Genomic DNA, 27,934 nt, shown 5'->3' on the forward strand with positions numbered 1-27,934 from the left:
CATTCATAATGTTCTTCGCATTATAAGTTATCACCTGCACAACATTCTCCTCACCAACTTCCTCAACCACCCCATCCCTATACTCAAACATCAAATCATCATTTTTTATAGAATCAAAAACATCAATGGATTTTAAAACCCATGTACCAGTAGGACTATTCACAAGGAAATTATTCAAGACCCTTAAACACCCATTAATCCATCCATCAACCATGATAGAACATCCATATTCCTTCCAAGTTTTTTTGTGGTATTTCAACATACCATCGATGTCTTTCACTTCATCTTTAAGGATCCATGTCCTCATCTCTTGCATAGATGGAGGCTTGAAACCTGACCCGTAATTAGTAATATCATCCATCATAACACGCCAATATACGTCGTCCATCAATTTAAATGTAGAGCTTTGTTAAACACACAACGGCCAACTTTCCTACACACTTCATTTCTTTCTTCCTTCTTCCATTTTGAGTTTAGAGTGTATTGTTTGGTCTATGAAAATGAAAACTTATCCATTGGACCTCTAGCCCTAAGATTAAGGCCAATCCCATTATTCTGCTGCTCAATATCTCCAACTAATGGAGACATAGCACTCTGAGTCCCTCCTCCTAGACCCATCCCAATCTCTTCAAGAAGTTCATTTCTTTTACCTTTCTCTTCTTGGAATTTTTCAAAAGCAATCTTGCACTCATCTCTCATGTTTTTAGGAGCTTTTGAGCAAGGTTTCATTCCCTTCCTTATACTTGTCAAATAATGTTCATTCCCTTCCTTGTCCCACTGCAAGTTTGATCACAAAATTTGCATCTAAAATATTTTTCTCCATCAACTTCTTTTATGTATTTCCAAACAAAATCTTTTTTCTACCCCTTTGAATTACCTTTAAACATGCTTTTGTTTATTAAATAGGAACAATCAATAGCTGCAGTAAAAACTTAAAACTGAAAATTAAAATTTGAAACAAAGACTCAGACTAAGATTAAATCTCAAAGCAGAGAGATTGTAGAGGGTCACTGCAGAGAGACAAGAGGCTCGAAGGAGTCTTTGAAGGTAGATCAAAGCTTGGAAGGGATCCTCGACTCGTCTAAAAGAGATGAGAAGCTTGGAGGAATCGTCGAAAGCAATCGTGGAGTCGTCGGTGAGGGATGAGAAGCTTGGAGGAATCGTTGGAAGCAATCGTTGAGTCGTTGGAAAGTGAGAAGGAGTTGGAGGAATTGTTGGAGCTACGGAAGCTTCGTCGATTCGTCGGAGAGGGAGAAGGAGCCGAAGGAAGTGTCAAAGAGCTATGTCGAGTTTTCACAGAGGGAGAGAGGGAGGAAGAAGCTTCGTCGAGAGAGGAGGAAGAAGCTTCGATTTGGAGAGAGAGAGAGAGAGAGAGAGAGAGAGAGAGATTAAGAAGCTTCGATTTGGAGAGAGAGAGAGAGAGAGAGAGAGAGAGAGGAAGAAGCTTCGCTTTGTCGAGAGAGGAGGAAGAAGCTTCGTCGAGAGAGGGAGGAAAGGGGTTTTAGACTTTAGACATAGGTTCTGGTTCCTTTTTTTTTTTTATGGTTTAAATCAGGCCAACCCGAAATGTGTACGCCTTCCAATTTGAGGCGTAAAATGTAAGTTCCCCCTTCCCCCCCCCCCCCCACCCCTTCTTGAGGCATACACATTTTAGGTTTTTCACCTTTCCAATTATGCCTTAGGGTGTTTTAAGCCCAAAACACTTAAAGACGTGTCTTACGAACAGCTTTTAAAACACTCTATTTTACTATTGATGGATCAAAAACATATAAGGAACCATTTCTCCCAAGTCATGCATTAATCAGTTACAAGTAAATGGAGATATTTCTTTTCATAGTTTTGTTACGAAAATAAAACAATTACCACTTAGACTCATATTAGTTGTATGTATGTTTTTTAGGAGACGTAAGTTGAAATTTCGACAACTTTTATATTTAAAGTATTATGTTCGAGAGTTAGGTTGAGAAAGGATGAAAAGTGATGCAAGACGTGAGATGAATTATCTCATGTTTTTGTGTAATTACCCGTGGGTCTTCTAAGGATAAAAAATATTAACCGTGTTACATGAATATATATATATATATATATATATATATTTGAAAAAGTAAATTTTAATAGTGAAGTGCCATCACTCTCTTATCCTGTTCAATTTAGCATATTCTAAACCACATCCGGATCCAAAATTGATTAAAATTATATAATAAAATCTTTAAAATAAACCCATTTTTTAGCATATAATGGGGTTGGGTACAACAAATATTGCGAATGAACTCAATTATAGAGCTGCCATGATAGGTGTGATGGGTTTTGTTTGGTAAGCTAACTAAGGGCACCGTGGAGGGCATGGTGACCTGTATTCATGCTGGGCAGGCACCAATTATAACACAACGCAAATCCAACTAATCCCCTGGTATATAATTTGTGGCAATATTAAAGTCCATGCTTGGATGGAAAATCTTCAAAAGAAGAGACCCAAACAGACCCTTCACCCCCCCTCAGGAAAAACCAACCCGCGGCGCATATACATCCAAACCTTGGTTGGCTTATTATAACATTAAACTATTCAAAAAGCCCAAATTTGCGCCCCTTAATTTCTCTACTGTCATCAAACCTCTGTTTCTTTTTTTCCCCTGTTTCTTTCTTTTTTCTTAATACAATCATGCTGTCATGTTTGTGCAGATTTCACATGGATGTGTTCCAAGCGATCCAAAACATGGTGCTTTGATTTTTCGGAGGGGTGACTGTAATGAAATTTGAGTATGAACTTTCTCATGAAGTTGGATCGAAACAGAAGATTTTTTTTTTTCCAACCTGGATAGAATTAGAAACAACCAAGAGCCAAAAGGAGGAGAAAGCAACTTGACAAGTAACGGCAGTTCTAATATTAATTCTAAAGTAAACATTCTAGCTACGCCTTTCTTCTTTGAACAGTTGAATCGGAAATTCTAATGCTCACTTCTTAGTTTGTATTATTTTCCTCTCATACCTTTTCTTTTTTATTTCTTTTTTTTTTTCTTCTCTTCTACCGATCAACCAGACAGCGTCGGGAAACAGCTTTCCGAGCGAGTGAGCGCCGGCCGGGGAATCTCCGGGCCTTTGCTCATGGGACTGGCCGGCGTCGAGCGCAAGGCTCTGGGCGAATCCAAGCTTCGCCGGAGAAGCTGTCTCATGGCGGAGATGAGATGAACTGTTGGATTGGGAGGCGGGGTGGATGAGTTGAACTTTTTGCAGAAGCTGATGTGCCGATTCAGAGCTTCTTCCGTGCTGATAAGCCTCTTCGATCTCACGATCTCGTCCTTCACGGCTTCCGCGCACAGTCCGCAAATCCATCTCCCCTGGTACCTCTCCCGAACCCTCTGTATGTACGCCGGCGTGCACTCCTCCGTAAACGGGCAGCATTCGCATTTGGCGAACTCAACCTCGATCTGCGCCTGCATACTACCCAGTTTGGTTGTCGCCGTTGGCTGAGCTTCCTGCGCCGACACCACCATAGGATCACTGATAATTGTTGCAGACATCGCCTCAAAATCCTTCAATTAATTGATTTTAAAAGCAAAGGGAAAATCAGAAAAACCCCTTCCTCACCTACTGAAACAAAATTTTAGAGGAACAAATAAGATTTTATGCATCAAATTGAAGAGAATCAATTGATTACCAGCAGAAGCAGAGCAAGAGGGAACAGATTCTGGCAAGCTGTTATGTTGCAAGTATATGTATGCTTTTGCTGCTTCAACCGTGCTTAGCTTCTTTACCTCTCTTTCTCCCACTCCTCAACCTCCTCTTCCTTAGTGACGAAAATCACCCATATCAAAGACATTTCAGAGAACCCGTTTGAGAATCGAGATGGGTTGTAATGGGTTTTGCTTCCTCCTCTAGATCTCCTTAAAAAATACTGAAAAATAATTCAGACCCATACAGAATCTCTCCTCAGATCGATCACTTCAAATCAGAAAACGCAGGAAGGAGCACCGGAACGGAACAGAAGAAAGCAGCAGGCAGAATACGAGAGATTGGCTTTTGCTTCTCATCCACAAAATTCCCCACTCACACACTTCTAGAGAGAGAGCGAGAGAGAGCGAGAGAGGGTGGAGGGGAGAGAGAAGGGAAATGGAGGGTTTATGTAAGGTGGCAGGGGCAAAAGGCCCAATGATTGGCGGTTGGGTGCGGACTCTAATCGGGGCCACGTCACGAGTACTGGAGCTGGCGATCGAATTTCAGCCGTCGATCCCAGGGTTAGCCAGCCTGTGCTTTGCTATTGTGTTGCGACTGCCCCGTAATGCGCTGTTTGGTGGTTTTTTAACATATTTTTTATTTTTACCTTTTACACCTGTTCCTCGCTGACCAATGCCTACTGACCACGTATTATCCCCCGACGCTTACGGTAGTGCCCTCTGGGCGTTCCCACAGTGGCCAATTTTTTTTTCGTTTTGTTTTTATTTTAATTTTCTGATTGGCGATTGGAGAACTGAGGAGAGAAGAGTGTCGTGTTGTAGGAACTTTCTTGAAGAATTGAGGAGAGTGCTTCTCAATATTAACATTTTTTGTGTTGGAAATTTTCATGCATGTGCAAGCCCGCCATGACCATTTTTAAATATATTTTTTTCTTGAAAAAACAATAAAGTTGTATTGTGTTTTGAAATTGAAATAATAGATTTGGATAGGAAGGAATGGGCTTCAATTGTGAGAATCATTTTTTATTTTTATTTTTTTAGTATTTAAAGATATTACCATTTTTCTTAGTATTTATGTAGAATAATTGAAAGATGATTTTTTATAAATTTTTTATAGAAACTTTAGAAAAATGAAATTTGGATGTACTTATAATTTTTATAGAATAAATAAAAAAGTTATTTTAAAAATAATTTAGGTTTTATAGCTTTTGAGGAATCATAAAAAATAGGGTAAAAAATACCGACCTTTCTCAAGTTTCACAAAAAGATACTGATAGTTTCAAAAATTTTAAAATTTTTAGAAATATTCCTTAAAGTTTCAAAAATTTACGAACCTCTCTTGGGGCTTGTCAAAAAGGAACTAAACTCCGCTTATATCTGCAAAACAGACAAAAATTTTAAGGAGTGTAAGTGTCTTAAAAATAAAATGTCAGATGAGTTTTGTGAAAAATTTAAAATATAAGAGAAAGTCCATGGGATTTTCAAAATTTCAGGAAAAATTAGTGTCTTCTTATCAAATCTAAAGAGACGTTAGTATCTTTTACCCTAAAAAATATTATGATATTCTTCAAATCTTTCATATATTAAAATTTTAGAAATTTTTTTACTTTTAAAAATATTTAATATAAATGTTAAAAAAGTTATAAATATGATGTCATTTTTTTGTTTGAAAATAAAAATTACTTTTCCTAATGACAACAACCTCCAAAACCTTAGAAAATTAAGATTTTTATTTCTATACAATTACCATACAAATTTTTAAGCACACTTAATTTATCGTTTCGTTGAAGATATCTTCGATGCTTCCTAACATAGCAAAAATATTAACATTTCTAATGTAACAAATGTACTAAAAAGTTTTTTAAAAAAATTATGAAATCTATATTAGATTTGCAATTTCTACAAGGAATATTATTGGATCTTCAAAGTAAGGATACGACGTATTGTTAGAATAGGTTATTATTCCCACCGATATCATTATTCCCAAAAGTATAAGATAATATCATTATCATTTATTATTAAATGTAAATTACTACTCTTCCATAGATGCCAAATAAAGCCTTAAGTAATGGATTAATTTTTACACACTCAAAAATAAGAGATTTAGGACTCTAATCTTACTGCTTTTTTTTTTAATGACGTGGAAACTCCAGTTATCGATGAGCCCTTTGGACACTCCGGTGCGGCACCAAATCCATGGGGGTGGAAATGTTGTCGCCCGCCCATTGACACACCTCTAGTAATTCACCGTGTAAACTATAAGTAGGGAATCAAACACTTAACCTTGAGGTCACTAAAATCACAATTCCTCCCTTACCACTTGAACAAACCCAGCTGAGTCTAAACTTACTATTCTTAAGAGACGAATGAAGGACTTAAAAAGAATAAAATTTTGATGACTCTCTCTTTCGGGATTTGTGATATCGATAAATTAAATAACCACCTTCGCATGCAAAAAAAAAAAAAAATTGGTATTGTAATCCCATAAAAAAATTTTAATGAAAAAATTAGCTTTGGTATGCAAGATAAATACTCATGAATTCTTAAATTTTCATTAACAATGAAATTTTAAAAAAAAAATAGACATTTAAAATGTTAGCATATCTCCCTAATTAAGTTGATTGACCAATCTCCATCATTTGGTCAATCTCCATGATTTGTGAAATTAGAGCATGATTTGTGTAATTAGCATTAATGTCATTAATGATTTACCTTTGTGAGTTTACCTCCTTCACTTATAAAAAGATGGCCCTTGTACAGTTTTATATATACAAGAATACAAAAGTTATTTACAACTCTTTATTTCTTCTCTTAGTTTTAACATGGTATCAAAGCCAAGTTTGGTTCTTGACCGCTAGTTGGTGTCTTTCTTTTGATTTCGCCACACTCTCGCCCCTGGTATTCCAATATCATAAATTGATTCCATTGCTCCAGAGTTTTTTTCTTGGTGCAAAAATCATTCTGATCCGACGCCGCACGCCTCATAAGCTCAGTCACCAGTGGCCAAACACCGCCGCACGTCGTCATCTTCGGCGACCTTCCAGTAATTTTCCAACCACCGTATGCCGCCACTTTTGGCGAAGCTTTGGCAAAGTTGGTTTTCTTTTACTAGTTTTTCGTGCTCATTCCATCGACGCCCTCCTTTTGCTTTAAATCGATCAGCATTATCATTTTTTTTTCCCCTATTATGGCTTCTTTAAATGATGTTGCTCACCCTATAGAGACTGTTTTGAATGGCTCCAACTACAATGCTTGGGCCCAACAAATGTCAGTTTTTCTGATTGGTCGGAGATTATGGCGTTTTGTCACTAGAACAAAGCAAAAACCCATAAAAACTGACAAGCAATTATCCAAAAAGGAGTTTGATAAGGTTCTTGATGAATGGGAAAGTACTCACTATAAGATCTTTTCCTTGTTTATTAATACATCAGTTCCTTTCATTCAGAGTCTACTTCCTAAGTTTTAGAAGGCCAAACTTGCTTGGGATTTTTTGGCAAAACGATACAACTGTGGTAGTGATGCTGCTCTCGAGTTTCAGTTGGAAACTGGCTTTCCTAGATGCGTCAGGAACCTAGAAAATCTATTACTGAGTTTCATGCTTAGGTTAGTAGCATTTGGGATCAGCTTTCTCAAGCTGACCCAGCTATTTCTGATGAGCAGTCGATTAATCTTTTTGCTACATATCGAGATCGTCGTCAGTTCATATATTTTATGATACATATTCGGGATGAATTTGAGAATACTCGAGCATCTTTGTTACATCAATCTCCTTTTCCTACATTTGAGGTTGCTCTTGCAGAGCTAATTTCTAAGGAGACACGACAACAGACTCGTCGGATTCATTCTATTAATATGGTCTTGGCTACTGCTCCGTCTAGCTCATCTACTCCAACTACTCCTGCTGCATTTGTTGCTTCTTCTAAACCGCGTCATTTCAATGGCCAATGCCACTATCGTAAGGAAGATGGCCATCGTATTTTCGATTGTCCTAAGAAGAAGGCTAAGGATGCTAGGGATGCTCTTAAGGCTAAGGCATCTTATTCTTCCAAGCCTATTGTGGCTGTCTCCACTAGCTCCTCGGCTTCTGATTCATCTTTTGCACCTTCTTTGTCATCTCTTTCTGCAGCTGACCTTGAGACAATTATCACCCAGGTTCTATCCCGTACTTCTATTGCCTTATCAGTTTCCACAAGTAACTCTACATCTTAGTTTATTGACTCTGCTTATTGCAATCATATGACCTCTGATTCCTCTTTAGTGACCCATAGGAAGTCTTTAAATCTTATTCCCTTAATTTATACCACTGATGGTTCACATATGTCTGTTAGTCATCTTGGTCATGTTTCTACTCCTACTCTTTATGTACCTGACACATATGTTGTGCCTAACTTGTCTCTAAATCTCCTTTCTGTTAGTCAACTTATTGAAAGTGGTTTTATCTTAACCTTTTCTCACAAAGGTTGTGATGTGCAGGATCCGAAGACGAGCCAGCTAGTTGGGACTGGCCGTAAAGTTAGTCGCCTTTTCGAGCTCACATCTCTGCATTTGCCTAGTTCTTGTTCTTCTCCGTCTCTTACTACTGCTTTGTCTTCCAGTGTTTGGCACTCTCGTCTCGGTCATCCCTCTTTGTCTTGTGTTTAGTCTTTAGCTTCTAGTGGTTGCTTAGGAAATGTTAAATTTGAACCTTTTGATTGAATGTCTTGTCAACTTGGGAAACAGAAAGATTTACCTTTCAATGAAAGTAATTTTTTGTCTTCTACACCTTTTGATTTGGTTCATTCTGATATTTGGGGACCTGCTTCTATCTCTACTAAGGGCAGATCTCATTACTTTGTCATTTTTATCGATGATTACTCTCGGTATACATGGATTTATCTTTTGCATGATTACACTAGATTACTTAATGTTTTTCGTGATTTTAAGCAGATGATAAAAACTCAGTTTGATCGCACCATTAAATTTTTTCAGTCCGATAATGCCCTGGAGTATACTTCTACCCCTTCCATTGAAGAAATTAAAGAGGCTGGCACCTTGTCCCATTGATCTTGTCCATCCACCTCCCAACAGAATGGACGTGTAGAACGTAACCATCGTCACATTCTTGACACTGTTCGCTCTCAACTTTTCTCTACATCCCTCCCAAAATCCTTTTGGGGAGAAGCCGCTCTTACTATTGTTTACACTATTAATCGGGGTCCAACCCCTGCTCTTTCCAATAAATCTCCATATGAGGTCCTCTATGGAAAGGTCCCTGATTATTCTTTTCTCAAAGTATTTGGTTGTGCTTGCTTTGTTATACTCCCACCTCATGAACATACAAAACTTGAACCTCACTCTCGTCTCTATTGCTTTCTTGGTTATGGCATTGAACACGAGGGTTATCGGTTCTATGACCCCATAGCCAAGCGTATTCGAGTCTCTCAATATGTTCAGTTTTGGGAACACAAAATGTTCACTAGTATCTCTCCACTTTCATCCGATTGTCCCTCATACTCTCCCATTTTCACTGACCCTGCCACAGATCCCTCTCCAGATTTTTCCTCTAATGCAGGTCATAACAACTTATCAGGTGATCACTCCATGTCTGCCTCTCACGAACCTGGACCATCTAATGATCATGCTATCGCATCCACTCCACCTGACTCCTCTAATTTGGATGTCCATCATTCTAGTAAGGTAAGGGCACCGCCTACCTATCTTAGTGATTACCACTATTTTTCTACTCTTGACTCTCTTCACGAGCCTCACAATTATTGTGAAGCTTGTTCTGTTCCTATTTGGCAACAAGCTATATCTGAAGAACTTGACGCACTTCACAAAACTCATACTTGGGACCTAGTTGACCTGCCTCCTAGAAAGATTGTAGTTGGGAACAAATGGGTGTATAAAAGGAAAACGAACTCCGACGATTCTGAAGTAAGACATAAAACTTGTTTAGTGGAAAAGGGCCTTACTCAGGAGTATGACGTTGATTATAAGGAGACATTTGCCCTCGTTGTTCATATTACCTCTGTTCACTCCCTTTCGGATGTTGCCTCTGCCCGACGATAGCCTTTATTTCATATGGATGTCAAGAATGTCTTCTTACATGGTGATTTGGCTGAGGAGGCATATATGTAGCCTCCGCCAAGGTATCCTCATCCTCTTGGTAAGGTCTGTCGTCTCCGACATGCATTATATAGGCTTAAGTAAGCTTCCCGTGCTTGGTTTGCCAACTTCAGCTCTACTGTTGCACAACTTGGGTTTGCTTCTAACCCCTATGATTCAGCTCTTTTTACTCGTCACACTGATACTAACATTACTATTCTACTACTTTATGTTGATGATATGATCATTACTGGTGATGAGACTTCTAGTATTCATGAGCTTAGACAGTTTATTTGTCGGCAGTTTGAGATGAAAGACTTCGATTCTCTTAGCTACTTCCTCGACTTAGAGGTGTCTCCTACCTCTGATGGCTACTCTTTAACCCAAGCCAAGTACGCTTCTGATCTTCTCACACGTGCTGGTCTCACAGATTGTAAGATAACTGATAATCCGCTGGAGCCTAACATCAAACTCGGTCCTACTGATGGGGAGCTCCTTCCTGATGCCACTTGTTACCGACAGTTTGTTGAGAGCTCGATTTATCTCAGTGTCACTAGGCCAAACATTACCTATGCAGTGCACCTTGTTAGTCAGTTTATGTCGGCTCCTCGTTCCATTTACTATGCAGCTGTTTTTCGCATCTTACGCTATGTGAAAGGAACATTATTTCATATTTTCAAGAATGTTTGAAGCCCATGTCACACTGAAAGCCATTGACCTTAAGAGAGAGAGAGAGAGAAGACTTTTCTCCTTTAAGTGAGAAATTCTATTGTATAATATACCAATTTGTGAGAACAATAACTTAATAATTTCAAGAATAGAAGAGTTCGGTCACCCTTTAGGCAACAAAATTGGTGGGTAAATGTTTTATTAATATTTTTCGAGCAAATGAGATAAGCATTTGTGATTGATTGCTTATTTTAAGAAAAATAATTAATAGTCATAAGATAATAAGAACTTGTCATACAAGCGAAGAAATAAAAAATTTAAAAAATTAATACCTGAACCGGCATTATTCCTTTGATTTAAACTATGTAATTATTATAATTTATATTTAAGTAAAATGATACGGTTACTACTTCAATTCCAATCTATGCTCTTTAATTGTCAATGTATGATTAGAGTACTTAATTCTTAAGATATGCTAAGGACTTATCCAAGTTTTAAAATTCAAATTCCGAATAAATAAATTAAATATATTATGCATGCCTCTTAAATAAAATTACTTTGGGTCTGTTGAGTGCAAGTGTATCGAACAGGTCGCCGTCAGTTGCATAATGAACCCAAAAAAAATTCAAATAAATAATAATATGTCTACGCCATTGACAAAAAAAAAAAAAAAACCTTCTCCTTTTAAAGTCTATTTGGGTAGAAAAGAAAAGAAAAACAAAGAGAAAAACTCAATTTTCCTAGAAAAAATTACCTCTCTCTTATATTTTTCTTAAAAAACTTATTTTCCCTTATGTTCCTAGAAAAACTTATTTTCCCTTATATTTTTCTAAAAAAACTCATTTTTCCTTATATTTTTCTAAGAAAACTCATTTTCTCTTATATTTTCTTAGAGAAACTCATTTTCTCTTATATTTTTTTCAAAAAAACTCTTTTTCCCTTATATTTTCCTAGAAAATTCATTTTCTTCTATGTTTTCCTAGAAAAATTTATTTTCCCTTATATTTTCCTTCTCTATTAAATACTATAAAAAATTAAAATTTAGTTTAATATGACTAAAAATTTTTTAAATAGAATATTAATGATGTGTAAAATTAAATTTTTATTTTTAAATTTAATATAATTTTTATTTTTTTTCTCATTTTTCCTAATAACCAAACACGAAAATGGAGATTCCTTTATATTTTCCTTCTCTTTGTTTAATATTTTTTAAATTTGAAATGTCATTAAAAAAACACATAAATGGTAATTTACCCATATGTATATAATTAGCCAATGCCACGCCTAAAATGAGAGAACGCATATATAAGAAAGATGTGTTATAATAATAAACTTGCAGGGATTCTTAATCAACATGCCTTTCTAGTTTCTAGAAATGCATGGCTCTCTGGAAGACTTCTCCTCTGGCACACACACAATCAACCTATTTAAATATTTTGTTTTTGTACTCCGACCTTAAAGTATGCATTGAACATCCACTTCAAGCCACCTGGCTTGAAACTACGTGTTAAAAACAAAAAAGAGCTTACATTCGAAGCTTTCACACAACTCGCCAACTCGACCGAATTTTGATGCCAGCTACAAGATATGATGATAGATATATATAAAATATGTAATATGATATTTTGGGTCGATGCAAGATTTCTTAATAATAAAAAGTTTCAATCTTGATTTATCGTAAAAGAGTTGTAGAACTCGTCGTGTCTTTCCTTAGTTTGGTGCTAATTAATTAGAGAGTTCGAAGGATTCATTTAGGTTATAATTCAGAGTGTAGAAATATATATAATATACTATGCTATAGTAATATATTTGTATATTTGAGAGAGGTTTTGGGTTTGAATTTATGTGGATTTTGTTGGGTTATCGATCTCACAACGGTTGTGAAAAGGGTTGGTGGTCAGTTATTAAGTGTGAGGGAAAGTCTCGCCCCATAAGTTAGATTTTGAGGTTAAAAAAACCCTAAACCACCCAATACAGGGTGAAAAGGGTTGGTGGTCAGTTATTAAGTGTGAGGGAAAGTCTCACCCCATAAATTACATTTTGAGCTTAAGAAAACCCTAAACCACCCAACACAAGTATCAGAACCTTGATTCAACATTCTCTCTTGTATGTCGTGCCGGGGGAGATCCCAATGCCTTGTCGGGAGAGATCCCGATGTGTGAGGGGAGATTGTTGGGTTATCCCACATCGGTTGTGAAAGGGGTTAGTGATCAATTATTAAGTATGAGGAAAAGTCTCACCCCTTGAGCTAACTTTTGGAGTTAAGAATACTCTAGACCACCCAATAGATTTAGAGAAAAATATAATATAATATAATATAATATTAATTTTTGTACAAATCTAAATTTAGAGTCCAAAATTTGTGTACTCAAACATGATATATATATATATATATATATTTACGCATGTATATGTATATGTATATGTAGAAAGAGATTTCGATGATGATTTATTAATTCATAACTAGCTAGATTATGTGTGGATTGATGCAACAAACAGATAATGTCTTGAGTGGTTCCCTAATTCAGAAGTGGACATGTAATTAAGATGCGTGTGATGATTTTATTATTCTAAATGATAGAGTTAATGGTAATAATTATGAAAAATTACCATAAGCGTCTCTATTGGATCACATCGGTTGAGGAAGGGATTGGTGGTCAGTTATTAAGTGTGAGGGAAAGTCTCACTCCTTGAGTTAGCTTTTGGGATTGAAAAGACCCAAGACCACCTCACACTAGTATCAAAGTTTGGTTCACTAATATTCTCCCTAATGTACCGTGTCGGGGGAGACCCTGATGATTGTCTTGCTGAGAGAGATCCCAATGTGTAAGGGGGAAATTATTGGGTTATTCCACATCAGTTGTGGAAGGGGCTAGTGGTGAGTTATTAAGTGTGAAGAAAAGTTTCATCTCTTGAGCTAACTTTTGGGGTTGAAAAGACTTAACAATCTTCTCAATTATGTCAGTACAAAAACATAAGTTAGCATTTTCAAAATATTTTTTTAGATTTAGCCCTTTACTGTAAGTCAATAGTTATTTTAAATTAGCTAACTTATTAAACTGATTATTTACATATCTAGGCCTATCATCGACCGTTAAACATTTAATATCATAGTATTATTTGAGTCAAGACTTGATTTTGGTAATTATTTGTTTCTACTTCATACTTGGTAATTCTTTGGAGCCTAAACAAAAGAAACTTTAATAATCTTAAACACACACTTTGTACTCTAAATTTGTGTCATATATATATATATGTAGAATAAACTAAAAATTAGTATGTTCTTTCACTATCACACTAAATATCAGTATGTAATTTTTAAAATTTAGGGAATTAATATTGTTTGACTTATATTATTATTAAAATTCAATGAAATTAAAAAAAAAATTTCTCTCTCTAAAAATATTACCATACAAATTTAAAAAGTCCAAAAAATTATTATTATTCAATTTATACATTTTGTAAGAGTAATTTATTTTTTAAAAAAATAAAGACATGTTATAGACTTAACATGTGCAAATGAACATCTTTATATTTGTACCCAAAAAAATAATGCTTGAAACAAATGAAATTACCTAATCAATTAATAATCAAGTTGTGATATAATAAGACTGATATTCGGTAATAAATTAGTGTTTTATTCTTAATAGAATTTCTTCTTGTGTTGTTCAAATTACCACCAACAATCACTCGGATATGACACCAATTATTGTGCTAACAATTCACAAATTTTGACGAACCCTTTTCAGTTTTTCCTTTCCCCTTCTCCCACTCCAGACATTTCGATTTTATGTGCCTTAATTTCCTGCACTTAAAACGGCGAACATCCTTTCTCTTCCTGGACCGAGTTTTATTACCACTCGATCCACTCCAAGACTTGCCTCTCCCACGATCCTAATTACTCTTCACCATAATCCCTTCACCATGTGAACCCACATCGCCGGCCTTCTTCCACTAATGGAACCCCAACAATGCATTCGTGATATCCTCCAACTCCAGGGTTTCTTTCCCCCAAGTTAGCGTCGTAACCAAATTCTCATACGTAGGCGACATAGGTAGGGAATTCAGCAGCATCAACGCTTTGTCTATTTCCTCGAACTTCACATCAACTCACCCTAGATCACTAATGATCTAATTAAATGTGCTGATGTGCTAAGTCAAGTCCGAACCATTTGTCATCTTAATCCAATATAATTTTTTCTTAAGATACAACTCTCTAGTTTCAACCAAAACCCTACCGACGATTCCTCATCCATGACATGATACAACACGTCATCATCCAGACATAACCTAATGGTGGACACAGTTAGGGGTGAGCATAATTCAGGGAAACCCGAATTAACCGAATTAAGCGACCGAAATTGGTCAGTTCGGTTCGGTTAAGAACACAAGATCTGTCGATTCGGTTATTATTTTACAAAGTTCGGTTAATCGATTCGGTTAAGAGGAATGTTAATTCGGTTAACTGAAATAACTGATTTAATAATTAATTAAAATTTAAATATAAATTAGTATATGTTAATTTGTTAATATGTTAATTAGTATATGCTAATTTGTTAATATGTTAATTTGTTAATATGTTAATTAGTATATGTTAATTTGTTAATATGTTAATTAGTATTTGGAAAAAAAAAATCTACAATTATATTATGTTTTTATTAATTAATTTCAAATTAATTCGGTTAAATTCAGTTAACCGAATTACCGAAAAAGGTAATTCGGTCGAGTTCGGTTTGGTGAGGCCCCTCTATTCGGTCGGTTCGGTTAATAATTCTCATTAACCAAAAATTTCGGTTAATTAACTGAATTTGGCCGAATCGACCATTTGATCACCCCTAGACACAGCTTTTGCTTCCAGTTCCTTCCAACTTGTGTCATCCATGCCTTTCAGCTTCTTTCCGTATAGATCCTTCACCATCCCTTGCTGCACCAGCAAGTCCTTCACCCTTCTTTGTCACAGCCTGAAGTTTCCCGTTCCATTGAACTTACCAACCTCGAACCTCGTAAAAGAAACCCCAGTCTGTGACGACCTGATTTTTCTACCATTATTTTTTTTCTAATAAATAACAATAATTAATCAATATCACAAACATCTCTGATACCATATGTCAATATGACCCGACCTAAAGTGGGGTACCGGGTGATCAGTCTATCACATATACATATACCTAACAGCGGAAGTCCATATGTATACACCATCCCAAATACAAATACCAGAGCACTATACCATCACACATACACATATACATATTTATATACGTTTCCAAAATCCACCATAATACTCTAGGAGTTACACAAAACACATCCCTAACTCAAAATATTTACCCTGACTACTAGGGTACCAACTCCCCTCTATCTCGGAGCTCTTTCTACTCGTCTTTCCTGATTACCTAAAATGTTTAGATTCTGGGTGAGACACCTCTTAATAAAACGGAATAAATTATTTACAGTGTGTGGCACATGAGTTTAATTATATCATAACACATTCCATTTTAATAAATATATCAACTGGTGTTGACCTATAGGTCACACTCGGTTTTGATAATGACAAATACTTAAGTATTTGATGGTTTTCAAGTGTATGAGCAGACTTAGATGAGCATTTCAAGAAATGGCACTTGAAGCAAGATATGAAGACCCTGAAGATTCTATTTCACATTGTAAATTCAATTAATGTAATATGGGTCTGTAATAGTAACTAGGGATATGGTCCGTAATAATTACTTGCATGTCATGCATATAGGATATATGGTAAGTTCAGTAAGACCCTAGTATGACTCTAGGTGACAACACTCATGCACATATATCATACAGTATTCGGGAGTGTTAAAAATGAATTAAATTGAATAATGTAAGGAAATTTAAGAGAGATCGAGTGACCAAACCCTAGGAGTTCAAAACTCCTCGGGCACTCGAACTGTTGAGAAGTCAATAGTTGGCTTAGCTCTCGAGCGATTGAACCATTTTTGTGCATATCTTCCACGAGCGCCCGAACCCTCTGAAAGGAACCCCTCACCAACTCAGGCTACCGAAGAATTTAGTTCAAAATAAACCCCGAGCGACCGAACATGTGCGTTCGGGCTACCGAACCTAGGACCGGGTAGCCAAACTTACAAATAAATTTTTCTAACTTTTGTTCAGGCTACTGAACCTACACTCAGGCTATCGAACTGTTTTAAAGAATTTTTAAAAAATGTGTTTGTTTGGGTAACCAAACCTCAGTTAAGCCACCCGAACCTTGTTGGGTTAAAATTATTTTAACCGAGGTAAAATTGAGTTAATGTGGGTTAATAGTGCTTAAGCATTTTGGAATTTTTCTAATAGTACCCTGAAGGTCCCAAACGGTTATATTTTTTACCTTGCCTATAAATATAGGCTCATTTGTGAGGATTAGCAATTAATAAGAAAAAATCATTAGCCAAGAATCCTCTCTTTTGCAAATACTCATATTGTCCAAATACTCTCAAATTCCCATTCCTTTGATACATTCTGAGATTGTGAGAGCTTATAGGGAAATATATATAATATAATATGCTATAGTAATATATTTGTATATTTGAGAGAGGTTTTGGGTTTGAATTTATGTGGATTTTGTTGGGTTATCGATCTCACATCTATTATGAAAAGGGTTGGTGGTCAATTATTAAGTGTGAGGGAAAGTCTCGCCCCATAAGTTAGATTTTGAGGTTAAGAAAACCCTAAACCACCCAATACAGGGTGAAAAGGGTTGGTGGTCAGTTATTAAGTGTGAGGGAAAGTCTCACCCCATAAGTTACATTTTGAGGTTAAGAAAACCCTAAACCACCCAACACAAGTATCAGAACCTTGATTCAACATTCTCTCTTGTGAAAGGGGTTAGTGGTCAGTTATTAAGTGTGAGGGAAAGTCGCATCCCATAAGTTAGATCTTGACGTTAAGAAAGTTCTAAACCACCCAACACTGGTATCAAAGTCTTGATTCAACATTCTCTCTTGTATGTCGTGCCGAGGGAGATCCCAATGTCTTGTCGGGAGAGATCCCAATGTGTGAGGGGGAGATTGTTGGGTTATCCCACATTGGTTGTGGAAGGGGTTAGTGATCAGTTATTAAGTGTGAGGAAAAGTCTCACCCCTTAAACTAACTTTTGGGGTTAAGAAAACTCTAAACCACCCAATAAATTTTGAGAAAAATATAATATAAAATTGTATTGATTTTTGTGCAAATCCAAAATTTGAGTACTCAAACATGATATATATATATATATATATATATATATATATTATTTATGCATGTATATGTATATGTATATGTAGAAAGAGATTTCGCTGATGACTTTTTATTCATAAGTTAGAATATGGTGATGGAGGATTTAAATGAAGGAGTTTAAATTTATTAATTCATAACTAGCTAGATTATGTGTGGATTGATGCAACAAACAGATAATGTCTTGAGTGGTTCCCTAATTCAGAAGTGGACATGTAATTAAGATGCGTGTGATGATTTTATTATTCTACATGATAGAGTTGATGGCTATAATTATGGAAAATTACTATAAGCGTCTCTGTTGGGTTATCTCACATCGGTTGTGGAAGGGACTGATAGTCAGTTATTAAGTGTAGGGAAAAGTCTCACCCCTTGAGTTAACTTTTAGGGTTGAGAAGAACCAAAACCACCTAACACTAGTATCAGAGTTTGGTTCAGCAATATTCTCCCCAGTATATCGTGCCGAGAGAGACCCCGATGATTGCCTTGCTAAGAGAGATCCCGATGTGTGAGGGAAAAATTGTTGAGTTATTCCACATCGGTTGTGAAAGGGGCTAGTGGTGAGTTATTAAGTGTGAGAGAAAGCCTTATCCCTTAAGCTAACTTTTGGGGTTGAAAAGGTCCAAGACCACCTAATAATCTTCTCAATTATGTCAGTACAAAAACATAAGTTAGCATTTTCAAAATATTTTTTTAGATGTACTTAAGTCAGCCCTTTACTGTGAGTCAATAGTAATTTTAAATTATCTAACTTATTAAACTGATTATTTACATATCTAGGCCTATAGTCGACCGTTAAACATTTAATATCATCGACTAGGGTATTATTTAAGTCAAGACTTGATTTTGGTAATTATTTGTTTCTACCTCATACTTGGTAATTCTTTGGAGCCTAAACAAAAGAAACTTTTAATAATCTTAAACACCTACTTTGTACTCTAAATTTGTGTCATATATATATATATATATATATATATATAGAGAGAGAGAGAGAGAGAGAGAGAGAGAGAGAGAGAGAATAAACTAAAAATTAGTATGTTCTTTCACTATCATACTAAATATCAGTATGGAATTTTTAAAATTTAGGGAATTAAAATTGTTTGACTTATATTATTATTAAAATTCAATGAAATTAAAAAAAAAAATCTCTCTCTAAAAATATTACCATACAAATTTAAAAAGTCCAAAAAATTATTATTATTCAATTTATACTTTTGTAAGAGTAATTTATTTATTTTTTTAAATAAAGACATGTTATAGACTTAACATGTGCAAATGAACATCTTTACATTTGTACCCTAAAAATAATGCTTGAATCAAATGAAATTACCTGATCAATTAATAATCAAGTTGTGATATAATAAGATTGATATTCAGTAATAAATTAGTGTTTTATTCTTAATAGAATTTCTTCTTGTATTGTTCAAATTACCACCAACAATCACCCGGATCTAACACCAATTATTATGCTAACAATTCACAAATTTTGACGAACCCTTTTCAGTTTTTCCTTTCCCCTTTTCCAACTTCGAACATTTTGATTTTATGTACCTTAATTTCCTGCACTTAAAACGGCGAATATCCTTTCTCCTCCTGGACTAAGTTTTATTACCACTCAATCCACTCCAAGATTTGCCTCTCCCACGATCTTGATTACCCTTCACCATGATCCCTTCACCATGATCCTTTCACCATGTGAACCCTCATCGCTAGACTTCTTCCTCTGATGGAACCCCACCAATGCATTCGTGATGTCCTCCAACTCCAAGGTTTATTTCCCCTAAGTCGGCGTCGTAACCAAATTCTCGCACGTAGGCGATGTAGGTAGGGAATTCAGCAACATTAACGTTGTTGACTCTATGAGTCCAATCCGGTTTTGATAATGACAAATCACTTGGTATTTGATCTGTGCGTTGAGTTTGTGAACAGGAACCATATTGAGCATGCATGGAAGGATAACAAGTCATGGAAACCTTAAAGTAAAGCACACATATCTTGGAAAGATCCATGGAACTCAAAGAGTACGAGAATCAAGATGCAAGCGGCAAAGTTTAAAAACATCTTAGGAATAGGTACTTAGACCTCATGTATCTACATTTTCGTATGATTTAATTTGAGGTTCAACATAACTTAGAATGACTTTAGGATTCATGCATTTCATTTATATCATTAGGGGACTTTCATGGACCTTGAAATACTTTTAAAATCAGGGAAAATATGTTTTATAAAAGAGTCAAGAAAGAAAGCAAAATAGATTTTTGAACTAGAAAGTAAATATGCAAAAATTGGGGACTTCGGTTGATTGAACTTTAAGTTCGGTTGACTGAAGAATTTCCTCAGATGTCTGAAGAATAAGCTCCGTCATCTGAAGATTTTTGGGTGAAAAACAGAAACTGGCAGAAGCACCTCAGATGACTGCGCCTTGACCTCGATCGTCTGAACTCGACACTTCGGTCGTATGACCCTGGACCTTGGTCATCTGACCCTGTGTCCAAGTTATTTTTTTTTTCGAAGGATAAAAAGGACTTCGGTCGTCTAGGCTCTTGATCTCAGTCATCTGAACTTGCTGGAAAGATTAAAAATTTAATTTTTATTATGTAAACACACGAGCTATCTTTTGATCCAATGGTTGAGATCAATTCTAAGGGTAAAACACTATAAATACTGATTATCTAAACCCTTGTACGTAAGCTAAAACACAAGAAGATCAACGTAAAGCGAAGAACACATCTTGTTGAAAAGAAAACTAAGATACTTGAGCTGATTGTTGTATATTTTCCTACGCTCTAGTTTCTACACATCATCTTTGGGCAAATCACCTCAGAAAATCTAAAGAGATCTCTATTATACATCTTGTACTTCAACTTGGTTTGAGGTTTGGTTATTACATTTAGTTGTGTTAGAGAATATCATATTACCATCTGTTTTGATATTTTTAGAGAAGCTTGATATTGAGTTTTCGCATTCATATAACGATCGTTTTTGACAAACTCAATACTTGAGAAAGTTTTGTATTTGACCATTGATTAAAGTTTCTTTATTCAAGTGTATTCTTAGTTTATGGCTGATATTTTTGAATACATCTAAACTATTTGAATATACATATATCCTTAGAAGTACATAACTATCTACATACATCTTGAAGGATATTTTCTGAAAATCAAATATTAAGTTTGTTGATCTTTGGCATTATCATCTTAGAGATACATATATATATATATACATACATACATTAAGTCAATATTATCAAGATCACATTAAGTTTGAAATATTTAGAGAAATATTATTTGTTTGAAAAAATATGTTTGGCATCTTTGCAATCTACAAAGCTATATTTATATTCAAATATCTAACCTAAGATCTCCAAAGCATTGTTTTATACAAACATTTTTAGGAGATTTGATAAAAAGGGATTTGTGTGTTAAAACATATCATACATAAACGATTATATCGTTTCATACATTCTGAACTTAAAATTTTATCATATTTTAATGTATAAGGAATTTGAATTGTACTCACGAGCTTTTGTTTGGAAGCATTTTAGAGTGTTTACAGATTTTATTGTATTCACGGTTCAATGTGTGAATCGGGATTTGAGGAGAGAGTTGTATCTCTTATAAGCAGTGAAGTAGGAGGGAGTTGTACCTCTTGTGAGCATCGAATTGTAAGGGAAGCTCCATCCCAATTAAGGAGCAGAGATTTTAGTGAAATCCTTGAGTGGTTGCTCAAGACGAGGACGTAGGCCGAGTTGGCTGAATCTCATAAAAAATCGCGTTTATCTTCTCTCTTCCCTTTACTCTTTACTTTCAGCACTACATTTAAATTTTTCATATTGCATGTGTAGGTTGAATAACATTGCACACACTTAATTGGGTAATAAGAACTCATTGCTAAATATACAAGTAAGGATTAAGTGGTAAATAGATTCAAAGAATTTTAAAATACCCAATTCACCCCCTCCCCTCCTCTTGGGATTACACCTAATTCAATAAACGCTTTGCCCATTTCCTCGAACTTCACATCAACTCGCCCCAAATCACTAATGATCTAATTAAATGTGTTGATGTACTAAGTCAAGTCAGAACCATCTGTCATCTTAAGCTGTTAATTTAGGTGTAATCCCAAGAGGAGGGTGAATTGGGTATTTTAAAATTCTTTAAACTTATTTACCACTTAATCCCCATTTCTATACTTAACAAATTAATTGCAGGGGTTTAAAACTGATTTAAATTATTATATCACTGAATTCTTGTCACCCAATTGATTGTCAAGTGCGTGTGGGGTTATTCAACATACACATGCAAGATAGATAATAAAATGCATTGCGGAAAATAAAAGGAGTAAAGGAAGAGAGAGGGCAAACACAATTTTTATAAGGTTCAGCCAACCCGGCCTATGTTCTCGCCTTGAGCAACCCATTTAAGGATTCCACTAAATCCTTATTCCTTTAACTAGGACGAAGCTTCCCTTACATCCACTGCTTACAAGAGGCACAGCTTCCTCCTCGCCCGGTTCACAACCCGAACCGTGATTAAAATTTAGAATTTCAAATCTGCAAAACAACTCAATATTGCTTCTAATAAAACTAGTGAGTATAATTGAAAACCTAACACATATCCATATGATGAAACTTGAAACTCAGTTTGTATGTAACGATATAATCGTTATACAAATGATATGCTTCAACACAAACTCCTTTTTATCAAATCTCCCAACTAGTGATATAAGTAGAAGCTTTGGAGAAATTAGGGTTCTAGTTCAACTTACTAGATGCACGAAGACCAAATGTGATCTTATTAAATAAATTTGTCTTGAATATTATAAAGATTTAAATCAATAAGTTTTCTTCCAAGTATCCAAACACAATATGCTCTTTGTACTATGCAAATATATGTATATATACGATATGATTTCCAAAGATCAAAAAACCTAATATAATAGTTTTCAGAAAATATCCTTCAATAATATGTATAGTTATGAACTCTATGGATATTTAATCAAGTGGTTTTGTAATATCAAAAATATCGAGTCTTTAATTGAATACACACTTGAATCCAAACTGTTTAACCAATGGCGAAAACTTTTCTCAAGTAGTGATCTTGTCAAAACAATTTAATATAAGCACACTCAAGATCAATCTCTCAATCAATATTCAATAATAGATTTTGAGATGAAAAACTCTTCGAGAATAAACATTAACAAGCAAATTGATTTAGATGAAAAGCTTTATAAGAGTGAATATTAACAAGCAAATCGATTTACCAAACCTCAATAACAAAACGAAAGCACAACAATTGCTAGATTGCCTTTTGAAGATCAAGATAGCCTTAGCTCAGATTTGACGTATAAACTTTGAAATCCCAAGCAAAAGCTTCAGCAATGTGCTCAAAGTTCTCTCAAGTTGTGCTAAACGTACAATATGCTCAATTGTATGTCAAAGGTTCGTTCTCTTTTTTTCTTCTTTTTCTTCTTGGGGGCACTAAGGTTTAGATGTTGATTATATAGGTAACCTTGCCCTTAAAATGAATCCTAACCATTGGATCAAAAAATAACTTGCGTATTCTCTCATTAAAAATCAAATTTTTAATCTTCTCGTAAGTTCAGACGACTGAGGGTTAAAGCTCAAACAACTGAAGTTCCTTAGAGTTTCGAAAAATTAACCTAGACACGGGGTCAGACGTCTAAAGTTTGGGTTCAGAGTTTTGAAGTTGCGAATTCAGACGACTGAAGTTAGGGTTCAATCTTCTGATATGTTTCTGCCTATTTCTGTGTTTCTCCAATAATTCTTTAGACGACTGAACTTAATCTTCGATCTTCTGAAGAAATTCTTCAGACGATTGAGCTTAGCTTCGGTCTTCTGAAGTTGAATCTTCTGACGACTGGTCAGAGAGTTCGGTCTTTTGAACTGAACATTTTCTGAATTTTTCTTTTTATTTTCAAAGATCTGTTTATGCTCCCTTTCTTTGCTTTTTTAAGAAATATTTTCTGGGGTTTTAAAATATCTCTAAGTCCATAAATATCTTTTAAAGATGTTCATGAGATACATGAGTCTCAAGGTCAGTTTACGGTATATTTTGAACCTCAAATTAAATCATATGCAATATGTAAATACATTCAGTTCTAAATACTCATTCTCATGACAATCTTGAACTTGCCGCTTGCATTTCTAAATACCCATTCTCATGACAATCTTGAACTTGTCACTTGCATCTTCATTCTCTAACTCTTTTAGTTCCATGGATTGTGCCAAGATGTATATATTTTAATCTTCATGGCTTCCATGACTTGTTAGTCTTCCGTGCATGTTAAATATTGTTTCTATTCACAATTTCAATACAAAGATCAAATATCAAGTGATTTGTCATTATCAAAATAGGATTGGACTCATAGAGTCAACAATCTCCTCCCTTTTTTTTATGGCAAATACACGAGTAAAAATATAGAATGGATTACGCCTAACAAGGCTCCCCCTCAAATAATGCACAAACAAATATGCTCATACCAAATGAAATATGCTCATGCTTATACACAATTAGTTTTGCCAAACTATTTTTGCCCATTTTACCCATTTTTGCTATTAGCCTGATTATTCTCCCTCTTTTGACATCAACAAAAAGGTGTAGTGAACATAACCTTATATTCTTCCCCCCTTTTAAAGCTTAAAGTTTTAAACTTGTTCAACCATCAAATTTTAAAAATTGTATTGTGAAATGTGTCTCCCTGTGTTAATTCAATTTACTAGTCTCCCTTGCTAATGCAGAAAGTTGTATTGTTGAATTGTAAATGTCAATGGGAACATACACAGTGTGGCAAATTTCATATACATGGATAAGCAAAAACAGTCACTAAAGTTAAAAGATTATGTAAGGATTAACATGTGTAAGTTAATAAACTCTTATCATGATATGATTTTGATACCAAATGTGAACAACAGTGGTACCAAATGGAAAAAAATGAGCCGAATATGAAATTTTTAACCAATTGTGAATATTAAGTGACATTGCTCACTCTGAATTATGTCATCTAATATAATTCTAGGCAGCCTCTCGACTATGCATCAGGCCTAATTCATGCCTAATTTGGATAAACTTATCCTCCACAAATGATTTCGTGAATATGTCTGTCCATTGTTCATCTGTGCATACATACTCAGATGTCACATCTCCTTTTTGCACATGAGCATGAAGAAAATGATGTATTATTTCTATATGTTTAGTTCGTGAGTGTAATATAGGATTCTTTGAGATGTTTATTACACTCGTATTGTCACATCTTATAGGAATTGTGTCATAACTTAATCCAAAATTTGTCAGTTATTGCTTCATGTATAGTGTTTGAGCACAACAACTTCCTACAACTACGTATTCTACCTCAACTGTAGAAAAAACAATTGAATTATGCTTCTTGGAAAACTAAGAGACTAATGAATGTCCTAAGAAATGACGTGTCCTAAAAGAGCAACCTTGGCCCACGTGACGGGTCAGGGCGTTACATAATGACCTAAAGATAAATAAGATTTTCCAAAATTAATTTAGAAACAAATTTATTGATGTTATAGTATAATTGACATAGGATTTGGTGCTATATATACTCTCCGGTTTGCTCTTAGATGCATGGCAGTACTACTCACTAAGTCACTGAGTTCCCCACCTAGTCAAATATATGTTACTCTTGGGGTGTGCAAACGATCGGTTAGGCTAAATTCGGTTAATTAATCGAATTAACCAAATTTTTCGATTAATACTAATTCCTACCGAGCCAACCGAATTAGTTGTTGTAGTCGAACCATACCCGATCGAACCAACTTTTTGGGTAATTCGGTTAACTGAATTTGACCAAGTAAATTTAAAATTAATTATAAAAATAAAATATAATTACAAATTTTGTTTCTAGTTTACCAATTCCAGCTTTATTAATGAAAGAGTTTATTGATAAAAGGGATATTTTAAGATTAAACATTTAAGATTTAATATATATCATATATTAATATTACTAATTTATATTTAATTATTAATTAATTAATTAATAATTCGGGTAATTCGGTTAACCGAATTAAAGATTTCTCATACCCGAACCGAAAACTGAAAACTAAAAATCCAAAATGATCCAAATATGGAACCAAAGCTATATATTAACCAAACCAAACCAACTGAAGTTGATTGTTTAATTCGGTTAAATCTGAATTATACTCACCCCTATGTTGCTCTGATACCACACGAGAGTCGGGAGCCCCAAGACCTTCCAAAGGAAAGCAACCCAATCTTAGACCACATCTCCAACACAGGCCTTCCACACGGCCACTCAACGGAGAACTCGGGTCTTTCAACCAAAATGCTTTCTCAGAGGAGGTCTTCGGGGACCGTACTACCTTTCTGGTGTGCAGGATCCTCATAGAGGCAAGCACAGAGCATACTCGGCGCCATGATACGATCGTTGCAAGGAACCCATTACAGTTTCGTTAAACCAGAGATTAGCCTAACGCCACTCCTCAGTGACTTGGCAGGTTACGGGTATCCACTGTAAAGATATCCCTCGTAACATCATATAGACATTACAAGTCCATAGAAGTAAGAGAACAGAAGTCCTTCAGGCAGTTAGCCTTCAGGGGAAAGGAGGAGATTAGAAAGCCATGGAAGGAAAACACTTAGCTCTGTATTAACTCAACTTGCTCTTATTCTTTTCCAACTAGCTCTGCCTTACATAAGGGAAGGCAGTCCCTTTATATAGAGGTCTGAGACCCCGAAAGCTTACATGATACGCAAACAACGAGAGTGACATAAAGTAAACTTGACGGAGACATAAAGTTGGACGATGACTTAAAGCAAAGCCAGTAAAGACTTTGTGGCATCGGCTGACAACTTTGTCAAACTGACTCAACAACTGACAACTGACATAATAAAGGTGACAGCACATGGGCGGCTGCATTTGTGCGGGAGTGACCCACCACCTTTAATTATGCAAGACTTAATGACACATCAAGCCAACAAACTTGGACTCTAAGCAAACTTACATTGCACACACACATAGGACGGCCCACCATTGTGGACTTTAACAATAATAATACATAAAGCAGTTGCGGACGTGGCCCGTCATTTTGGACTTCTGCATGATGGTGAGAGATTCAGGTTGACGTAGTCTTCATCCGTAATCTGTCCATGAATCGGATGGTAAAACGTCATTTTCTTGTATGGGTTGTTTTCATCATCTGTGTCCATCGGATCATCTGGAGGATCTGGTGGCTTGGGAGCAGGAATCTCGTCAGGAATGAGGACGACGAGTTCGGAGCAGGACCTTAGGTTGTTCATTTCACAGAGGTGGTTCAGCAGTGAGGACTTGTAGCTTGGCCAAGTAGAAAGGTTGTACAGTGTATCCCATTCATAAGCTTGATTCTGGGACCATAACAGCTTTCTGGTAGGATTGTAGAAATACGGTCGATGGAGTATGAAAATACTGTGTACGGCTTCTGCTTCCGCTGGGTCCATCTTCCAGAGATTATTGTTTCCCATGAGAGCTGTTAGCTTCTTTCTCCATGTAGAGAGTGGATCGAACAGTTGGAGGAAGGTCCAGAATAGTGATTTCTGGTTAGCTGGATCATGAAGATGGGTATACGTCTCTTGTAGCGGGATGAATACAGCATGTACCTGAAAAACAGAAATATACCAGAGATACCATAATACATGTGTATGGAAGGCTGATGGTTTGATGATGTATGGATTAAGAAATGGATAGGCTGTGAAGGTAGGGTAATGGCCTATGTTCAGGGCATAGTGGTAATAGGAGATTCTGGCACAAGATTTGATTTTATCTGGATCAGTGAGGTCAGGTTCCATTTCTGGAGGAAAGTGGATATGGGTAGAGGCACTAAGGTAGAGTAGATCAGGAGGAGAGGATGAGGACGAAGCCATCAGTATCAGTGGTATGGCTCGGTGGCTGGTAATGAGGAAGGCTGTTTTCCTGGGGCGAGATAGCATGTCTGCAAGAACGCTATGGTCGCCTTTTATATGCTTCACGGAGAAGTCATACCGGGAAAACCAGTCTTTCAATCTGAGGATCTGCGGATCAGGGAGAATCTTGTTGTGGAATTCAAGCATCTTCGGAAAGGATGAGTTGTCCATTTCGACAGTGAAGTGCTTTGATCTGACATAAAAGTCAAACTTTTGGATTCCATTTTTCACCGCAATTATCTCTTTGAAAACGGTGTGATAATGTTTCTGTGATTCTTTGAATTCTCCGCTTGCATGTCCACAGTAGGTTCTTCTGTTGTC

The 27,934-nt window shown here is 35.7% G+C and overlaps 2 protein-coding genes across 3 annotated transcripts; one reads left to right on the forward strand and one right to left on the reverse strand.

Annotated features, from left to right (window-relative positions):
- Window positions 1-2,859: 2,859 nt before the first annotated feature.
- On the reverse strand, window positions 2,860-4,146 carry LOC131164535 (uncharacterized). Of its 2 annotated transcripts, none has more exons than XM_058121802.1 (2): window positions 3,656-4,146; window positions 2,860-3,473 (listed from the first exon to the last, which is right to left on the reverse strand). In XM_058121802.1, exon 2 carries the CDS (start codon window positions 3,403-3,405, stop codon window positions 2,953-2,955), a length of 453 nt encoding a protein of 150 aa, XP_057977785.1. In that variant the 5' UTR covers window positions 3,406-3,473; window positions 3,656-4,146; the 3' UTR covers window positions 2,860-2,952. The 2 variants fall into 2 exon arrangements, with proteins under 2 accessions (XP_057977785.1, XP_057977784.1); XM_058121801.1 differs by having other exon boundaries at window positions 2,860-3,530; window positions 3,656-4,115.
- Window positions 4,147-9,747: 5,601 nt separating this feature from the next.
- Window positions 9,748-10,448, forward strand: LOC131163551 (uncharacterized mitochondrial protein AtMg00810-like). The gene is made up of 2 exons (XM_058120146.1): window positions 9,748-9,824; window positions 9,893-10,448. The coding sequence occupies exons 1-2, from the start codon at window positions 9,748-9,750 to the stop codon at window positions 10,446-10,448; spliced, it is 633 nt and encodes a 210-aa protein (XP_057976129.1).
- Window positions 10,449-27,934: the final 17,486 nt, after the last annotated feature.

The sequence above is a fragment of the Malania oleifera genome, chromosome 9 (genome assembly GCF_029873635.1).
Source record: "Malania oleifera isolate guangnan ecotype guangnan chromosome 9, ASM2987363v1, whole genome shotgun sequence".
NCBI lineage: Eukaryota > Viridiplantae > Streptophyta > Magnoliopsida > Santalales > Ximeniaceae > Malania > Malania oleifera.

Coding starts and splice junctions, on each gene's coding strand:
- LOC131164535 (XM_058121801.1), bottom strand. CDS start 3,518: ATGTCTGCAACAATTATCAGTGATCCTATGGTGGTGTCGGCGCAGGAA.
- LOC131163551 (XM_058120146.1), top strand. CDS start 9,748: ATGTCTTCTTACATGGTGATTTGGCTGAGGAGGCATATATGTAGCCTC. Junction 9,825..9,892: donor ATCCTCATCCTCTTGGTAAG/GTCTGTCGTCTC, acceptor TGCCAACTTCAG/CTCTACTGTTGCACAACTTG.